Genomic DNA, 7639 nt, shown 5'->3' with positions numbered 1-7639 from the left:
AAGAGGAGGTATTGGTTTAGGATTTAAAGAGAATTTTAATGACTTTATGTTTTTTTAAATCTTGCTGATTTTTAAAATCATAGAAAATTAGAAAGTATAAAATGAGGATTCTAAAAGATTGTTTTGAAAGTTTTTTAAAATCTTGCTGATTTGTTTTTCCTAATCTTGTAAAATCTTTTATAAAATTTTTCAAACTTTCTCAAAAAAATATTGCACAATATTCTCTTGTTTATTCAAGGTTTTTGTCAAAAAAAGAAAAAATTGTTAAAATGTAGTATAAAATTAGAGGATATTGTTGACATGTCATTTTAGACTTTAAATGCACTACTAATGACTATGGTAAAAAAAAAAATCGATGTACAAAGTTTTCACTTTGACTATGACCAATTGATATCATAAACAAGAGTGTGCTTCTATGATGAGATTAGATGAGTCATAAGGTGGTAAACCAAATAAATAATGTATGTGCAACCCATGAGAAAATAGATATAGAAAAAAAAATCAATCACTAGTTAAACAATGCTTAGCATATTGACAACATAAATGATGTAGTATTGTTCTTTTGCTATGTATAAAATCATGAACAATTTAATTGGACACAAATAAATAATAAAAGAAAACCACATTAAACCGATTGGTTCGTAGCAAGAAATCTACCGGTATGATATGTGGATAAGTCCACCGTGCACCAAAACGAGTTTAAGTTAGTTCATAAGGCAAGTTCATAGGCTAAACATATCTCATCTTCTGGGTTTTGTTAATCACATCTATTTAATTTTCACTGTTTAGTGCTCATTAGCGGGCTAAAGTTAGTTCTTGTTTACCATTTGAGATCAAAGCTCACTTACTTTAGTAATACGACTTTGTAAATGCATGTTTTGGTAACATAAAAGCCAATTTTCCTGAGACCAAGTGTTAACCCACTTCAACATTCGATTAATGTCGTTATAAATCTGTTTTAAAAGTCATTATATTGTACATTCTGCTTGAGAACATTACTCTTCCACTGCTCTGGATGATTAGAATCATATAAGCATCAAACAACTAAATCGATAATACATGTAATTACTGATTGAGTTCTCTCTCCAACAAGAGAGTGTACATAAGCCAAAATATAACAAAACAACACCTGCAGCAACATTTTTAGTCAATAGCTTGTCAAACTTCCAAATACTCCATCATCAGTGAGTCTCTTCAAGGCTTGTAGACATCTAGAAAAAGCCAGCTAGTCTAATTTCTAAGATATAAAAACATTTTTAGACTCAGACTCAGTTCCAAACTAGTAGCTAGACAACATTTTGAGGTAGAATATAGTAAGGGGCCGGGACTTTAACATTGTGCGTCGAACTAAGGATAGGGGTAGAACCAGAAACATCGACATGAGTGATTTGGTCGACATCCCAGATTCGGAAGGCAAGCTCCAGGAAAAGAAGTGACAGGGACAGCGAACGGTTCAGACCTCGAGAGGAAGATACAGAGATCTCCGATGTCTTTAGTGTAATCCGCGTTTCCTTCTTCGTCAAGTTTGAAGCCCATTAAAGCTTCTGTTTTCATTTTAGCAGTACCATCGATGATCTTGGCTGTATTCTTGTACAACTTAACCAAAAATGTTTGACCTGTGGATTGAGACTCAACCAAGTGTTCGCTTGTGAAGCACGAATCCAGAAGCTTCCGTTTCTCTGTCAGCTTGGGAAGGTTATGGTTATCAAATCGCAAACTCTGAAGCATGGGTGTTTGCATTTGTGCGTGGAGATCCCATGATTCGATGAGGTGGCCTCCAGATCCGGGAATACGAAACATGTTATCTTTCGTGGAAAACATGACACGTGAAGAGAAGAAGCAGGGGTTTTGGATTCAGTTGCTTTGAGCGGGTCTACAGAAGCTGATTTGAGGTCCTAAGAACTTGACAGCCACAACACAGTCTTCATCCTCCGGAGACGGTGAGGACATTGACACGTTGGTGACGATTTGGGTTTGACAACGAGGCAGAGTAACAAGCGGAGGCAGAGGAATGCGTTTCGGATCTGTATACGACGCAACAGGGTTTAGATCATCTTGGAGACGCAGAATCCCATCTTCCTTATTCAATGTAGCTACCCATCCATGAGATGCCCCAATTGTTACAGTTGCATAATCACGAAGATCATTGTACAGCAACTCCAGAGGCACCTTCTTTTCCAAAGTAGTGCAGTCATCTTCATTAGCATAATGAATGATGAGTTCTCCACACGGAGTAGCGCCCATGATGGAACAAGGAGGGGTTTGCAGCAATGAAGTTGAGAAGCCATTAGAGACAGTAAGAAGAAGAGATGATCTCACGGACGCAGGTTTCCCTAGGCGGAACCTCGAGACGCGGCTAAGAAGCAGAGACATGAAACAGGAATTATGTACTTAAAGAAAAGCAAGAAAAAAAACCCTAATGGAAGAAATTTGGTAATCTTGTCTACCTAAAACCCTCGATCAATATAAGGTAAGTAAGGTACTGTATAATGAATGGCCTTGGTCACCAAGTTTTGGTCTGACAACTTTCTCTTTTCTTTATATTTCCAATTACTCCAACCAAATAAATGGACTTGCCCCACCAAATTTTCGTTTGACACACATACTAAAAGAATATGGGAAGTGGAAACAAAACTTGCTAAAAGAATTTGACAGCAAAGCGTTTTAATGCAGTAACTACATATTCTGAAGATTGAGTGAAGTCTGTGATAGAATATAGGAATATTCTTGTTATTAGTTTGTGTGGTAAGTTATTAATATCTCAAGTGTAATCTCTGATTTTGTGTAACCTCTTTGGCTATATTTAGCCTAGTAAATCATTCCCAGTGAGAACTTCAGTCTGTAATAGTTATGAAACCGGGAAGAAAAGAGTAGTGGCACCGTCGGAACAGCGAGAGGGACTAATGAAAGTGAGGATCTTTCTTTTGACCCTAAGCTCTATCAAAACTGCAATCAATGATGTTGAAACAAAGAACAGGGTAAAGACATCGGTGGTGGAAAAAAACATGAAGCGAAGTGGGAAGCTGATGAGTGTGGAAGCCAGAAGACGCCGTTTAAAGGAATTACAATACATATATATATATATATATAGAATGCAATTGACATAACCGCCGGCGATATGTAATTGACAGAATCAAAAATGCTGTATACACTTTGTTTAACTAAATTCTTTAATCCATGGCAAGAATTGGATAGAAAAAATGTAAAATGCTGATACACTTTGTTTTCCTAAGGGATATACACTTCGATTTCCAGATTAATGAGTCCCAAAAAAAGAACATATGTTTATCTACAAGACATTGAGAAAATATGGAGCTCCTGTTGAACGCCTGCAACTCCCTGATTTCACTTGCTCCCTGCATCATATTTAACCATTTTGTGATTTATCTATAAGGAACAATCAAAACAAAATAACATGCCAAAGAGATTAACAACATAATAGACCTTCTCATGTCAATCAGAGCTTAACAACATAAACCATATTGATATATCTAACAGCAGCAGCTCAAACCACACCATGCAGCTGCAAAACCATATTGAGCAATGAGCATATCTCTATGCATCACATTACCTATTTTGATATCTGAAAATTCCTAAATCAACTGCAAGCTATTCCTTAGTGTTTCAATCCAGAAATAACATGTATATATATATGATATTATAGTTTCAATCCAGAAATAACATGTATAAATTTGGAAGCACATAACATGTATATGCTTCATGTGATGAGATGTTGAACATCAGGATTCAGGATTCACTGCCTTGGTATATGCTTACACACCTTATCTCAGTGCAAACTACTCCAAGCATTGGTTCCACGTGATGCTATTTAAATAACAATTAGCCTAACTATCCGCTCAATCCTGTTTTAAGTCCCAGACACTCCCAACGAGTTAAACAACAGATCTAACCTAATCCGAAAATCATGGGAAAACTCATCTATTCGATTATATCTTTCGAAAGAATTAAATTGACCCTATTGAATCTCAACCAGCAGAAACCTAAATTCGAAACCCCCATTAAGCACAATACAACGAGCTACAAGAACCCTTGTAGAAGTTTAAGTAAGAAACTCATACCATATTTGCATTAGTCAGATGTGGAGTCAGATGTGGAGTCAGAGGTGGAGTCAGAACTGCCAAAATCGAGCACAGAAGTGGGTGAGTATCTACCACCAACATGCGTCTCCATAGAGTCTCGAGAATCGTCACCAACATCATCCTGGTACTGAGAATAACTACCCTCCATTGAGCCTTCGAAACCATAATGTTCTTCTGCTGCTTCTTCTGTAAGTCCAACTCCAGTATCGTATCTCTCCTCATACAAATCACTCTCGCTTGACTGTATAAAATCCTCTCCTACAATGCCACCATTCACCTTTTCCCACACCTTAGCAGAGCTTTGTATATATTTGTCCACGATGAGAAGATAAAGCTCGTCATTATGCTGCATTCAAAAAAACACAAACTAAGTCAGTAATAAACATCCCTAAAACAAAACGAAAAACAACATAATAGTACACCAGTATTATACCTTAATGGCAGTGTGGAACTTGTTACTGTTTACTAAGACACATATTTGATGATTCCCAATTTTTTCTTTTAAAGAATAGAGACCATAGTCTGTGAAATCACCATCCTTGTTCAGCATAATCGTTTCAAGATCAGGAGACCCAGAAGCATTTATTTCATTGCAGCATTTGGGCTCTACGTTCTGGAAACAGAGGCAAATTGTGAATGAGTACACAGATTAAAAAAAAAACTAGAAAACTGATCTAAAGCACAAAAAGTCAAAGTCATAATACCTTATCAGTTTCGATCCATCCATGGAACAAAGGTATCTGTAGGACATCAAAAATTAAAGAGCAGCTGTTGTCTCCAAAAGAGTCAATCCTATTACACAGTGGTTTTGGTGGACGATAATCTCTAAGATCTTGAGCTCTGGAAATAGCATCAGGGAGGCTGTTTTTCATCGTTTCAGGGCAAAGTTCTTGTATTTTCTCATTTAGAAACCGAACCAATTCCCACTCGTCAGTGAACTCATCCTCAAGAATAATATTTTCTCTTAAGATGAGAGCATTACCTAGAAAGAAAAACATAAAGTCAGCAATAAGTAACTTTCCCCAAAGCCTAACCTAAGTGATTGTTCTCAGAACTCACATATTGATATCAGAGAGTCTAGTCCATCCCCGTTGTGGAGTAAGATGGTCCTATATTCCCCAAGGAAATTAAATTCCATGGAAGTACAGTAGATGGAAGCCTCACCGATGGCATCCAAAGCAATACCCTCTCTTACCTCCTCTTTAAGATCGTCTCCTACCATTGAACCATTCATCAACTTTTTCCACACCTTACCCATGCTATTTAACTCTTTTTCCATTATGAGAAGATAAAGTTCTTCTTCATGCTACATCCCAAAAGAACACAGTAAGTTGTAATAAACAGAACTAAAACAAAAAACAACATACTACACCACTATTCTACCTTCATGGCAGTGTGAAGCTGGTTTTTGTGTACTACTACACATATTTGATGTTCCCCAATTTTTTCTTTCAAAGTTGAGAAACCATCGAGTGTAACATCTCCACTGGCCATAGCGTTTTCAAGATCAGACGAACCAGGAACCTCTATCTCATCGTAGGATTTGGGTTCTACGTTCTGGAATCCGAGACCCATATATGAATGAGAACAGAGATTTAAAACTATAAAATAAAATAAAAATCAAACTTTAGGGAAGTTAAGGATACCTTATCATCAGTAATGATCCATCCGTGGACCAAAGCAATCTGTAACACATCAAAAATGGAAGAGCATGTGTTTTCCCTGAATGAGCCAATCCCATCCCACACTGGCTTTGGGTTATACTTGGCAAGATCCTGAGTTGTGGAAACTGCATGATCGAGGCTATCTTTCATCGTTTCAGGACAAAGTTCTTTTAGTTTCTCTTTAAGAAACAAGACCAATTCCGATTCGGTGGTTAAGTCGCTATCAAGAACTAATTTTTCTCTGAGCATGAGTGCATTGCCTAATAAAAAACAAAAAAAATGAAAATCAGAAACACGCAAAACTCCACAAATCCGCGATTGGGTTCAAGAATTTACATATTGACAGAAGCGATTGAACCCCATTCCCGTTATGGAGGAGGATGCTCCTCCTTTCCCCAAAAAAATCAATACTACTCGTAGTACTGTAGACGCCATCATCACCACGTGTGCTGCTGCTTGCTTCAGCCATTATCCCGAACTGGTGAGACGAAAGATTGGTTCTTGTGCGAAGAAGGAGGAACGATCGAGAAGAATAAAGATCTATTCTTGCGCGAAGAAGAAGAAGAGACTATGCGTAGAGAAAGCGAGAGACGCAATTCCGAAGAGAGCGAGCGAGAAAGGGAAAGAGATTGAGTGAAGAAGAAGAAGAGGACGAGCGAGAGATCAAGAAGAGGTTTTTAGATTTTGAAGAGAGCGAGAGAAAGGGACTGATTTTGGAGATTTAATCTCTTCGGAGTACGTTGTAGACAAAATGTCCAAAATTGTCGCTTTTATTACCTAATTGGCCACTCAATTTAACATTATGGAGAAGGTTAACTGAAATTGAAAAGGGCAAAATCGAGATTAAATATTTTAGTTAAAAAAGCCAACCGGTTTTAGAATAGATCCCCGTGTTTATGATGTATCTTTAAGCGGGTCATCAATTTTTCTCTTTTTTTTTTATTTTCCCTTTCGATCATTTGTTTGATAGACAAATTAAGGACAAAGCAAGCTCATTCCTTACTTTAAAATAATGCATTAATCATTTGTGGAAAGGTATACTAATGATGGTGTTAAATTAAAATGTATTAACACTCCCTCTTATATTTATATATGAGTTGTATGAAGTTTTAGCTGCAATAAAAAATAATAATCTAAAATAATTTTTTGTTTAAGTGTTAAACACATTCCGGCTTAAAAAAAAAAAAAGGAGTGAATCTCTCTCATGTTTGTTCTTTAAATTAGACTCCTCGTTTATCACTCTTTTTTTGCCGTATAATATTCGACTTAGGGTTAGCCGGAGAGAGGGTTGGTTCTTTTTCTTTTGCAATACACGATTGGAAAAGTAGATTCTATGAGGTAAGTGTTTATTTCTTCTCTCGATTTGTAAGAAGAAAAAAAAAAAAAACATATATGTTTAATAAACTTACTATCGTAAAAGTGATGCACAGTAGGTTCTGTTTTGACTAGATAGCCTAGATTTATCAATGGCTGGAGTATTAGCGGGGGAATGTTGAGACAAGATTTCTTATAAAAAGCAAGACGAGAGTGACATGAGAGGTGAGGATGGTGTATGTAGCGCCTCAATCAGCAACTTAGCTCTTTATATCCAACCCTCTTGATCTAACAATTGAGATTCTGAAGAGATTGCCGGCTAAATCTCTTAAGAGGTTCCAATGTGTATCCAAGTTATGGCTATCCGTCATCCAAAACCGAATATTCATCAATTCGTTCTGCTTAATGTCCCAAACTCGGTCACGGTTTCTAGTCGGTGTTCGTATTTCTGAGAACCGTGTAATCCTCTTATCTTCTTCACACAATGAAACAGAGATACCTACTACTTCTTTGGTTACCAATCTTCCAATGCCAATACGCAGTTGCCGGCAGTGTTGGAAT

At 37.0% G+C, this 7639-nt stretch overlaps 1 protein-coding gene and 1 pseudogene across 2 annotated transcripts; both read right to left on the bottom strand.

The window, feature by feature from the left end:
* Nucleotides 1348–2373, bottom strand: LOC104772834 (annotated as a pseudogene).
* LOC104771724 lies at nt 3163–6459 on the bottom strand. 2 transcript variants are annotated; one of them, XR_764911.1, is made up of 9 exons: nt 6101–6459; nt 5747–6024; nt 5484–5657; nt 5160–5406; nt 4805–5082; nt 4534–4713; nt 4080–4446; nt 3445–3523; nt 3163–3356 (listed from the first exon to the last, which is right to left on the bottom strand). XR_764911.1 is itself a non-coding variant. In XM_010496302.1 (8 exons), exons 1-7 carry the CDS (start codon nt 6231–6233, stop codon nt 4090–4092), a joined length of 1647 nt encoding a protein of 548 aa, XP_010494604.1. In that variant the 5' UTR covers nt 6234–6459; the 3' UTR covers nt 3163–3356; nt 4080–4089. The 2 variants fall into 2 exon arrangements, 1 of the variants encoding a protein (XP_010494604.1); XM_010496302.1 differs by lacking the exon at nt 3445–3523.

This window comes from Camelina sativa, chromosome 20 (assembly GCF_000633955.1).
Source record: "Camelina sativa cultivar DH55 chromosome 20, Cs, whole genome shotgun sequence".
NCBI classification, from domain to species: domain Eukaryota; kingdom Viridiplantae; phylum Streptophyta; class Magnoliopsida; order Brassicales; family Brassicaceae; genus Camelina; species Camelina sativa.
The sequence above is the reverse complement of the archived record's forward strand: the minus strand, read 5'-3'. Positions and strand labels throughout refer to the sequence as shown.

Excerpts from the sequence above, each read along its gene's own strand:
- LOC104771724 (XM_010496302.1), bottom strand. The coding sequence starts at position 6,233 with ATGGCTGAAGCAAGCAGCAGCACACGTGGTGATGATGGCGTCTACAGT. Across the intron at positions 5,407-5,483 it reads AGCTTCACACTGCCATGAAG|CATGAAGAAGAACTTTATCT; the intron begins GTAGAATAGTGG and ends TTTGGGATGTAG. Across the intron at positions 5,083-5,159 it reads AGACTCTCTGATATCAATAT|GTAATGCTCTCATCTTAAGA; the intron begins GTGAGTTCTGAG and ends TTTTCTTTCTAG.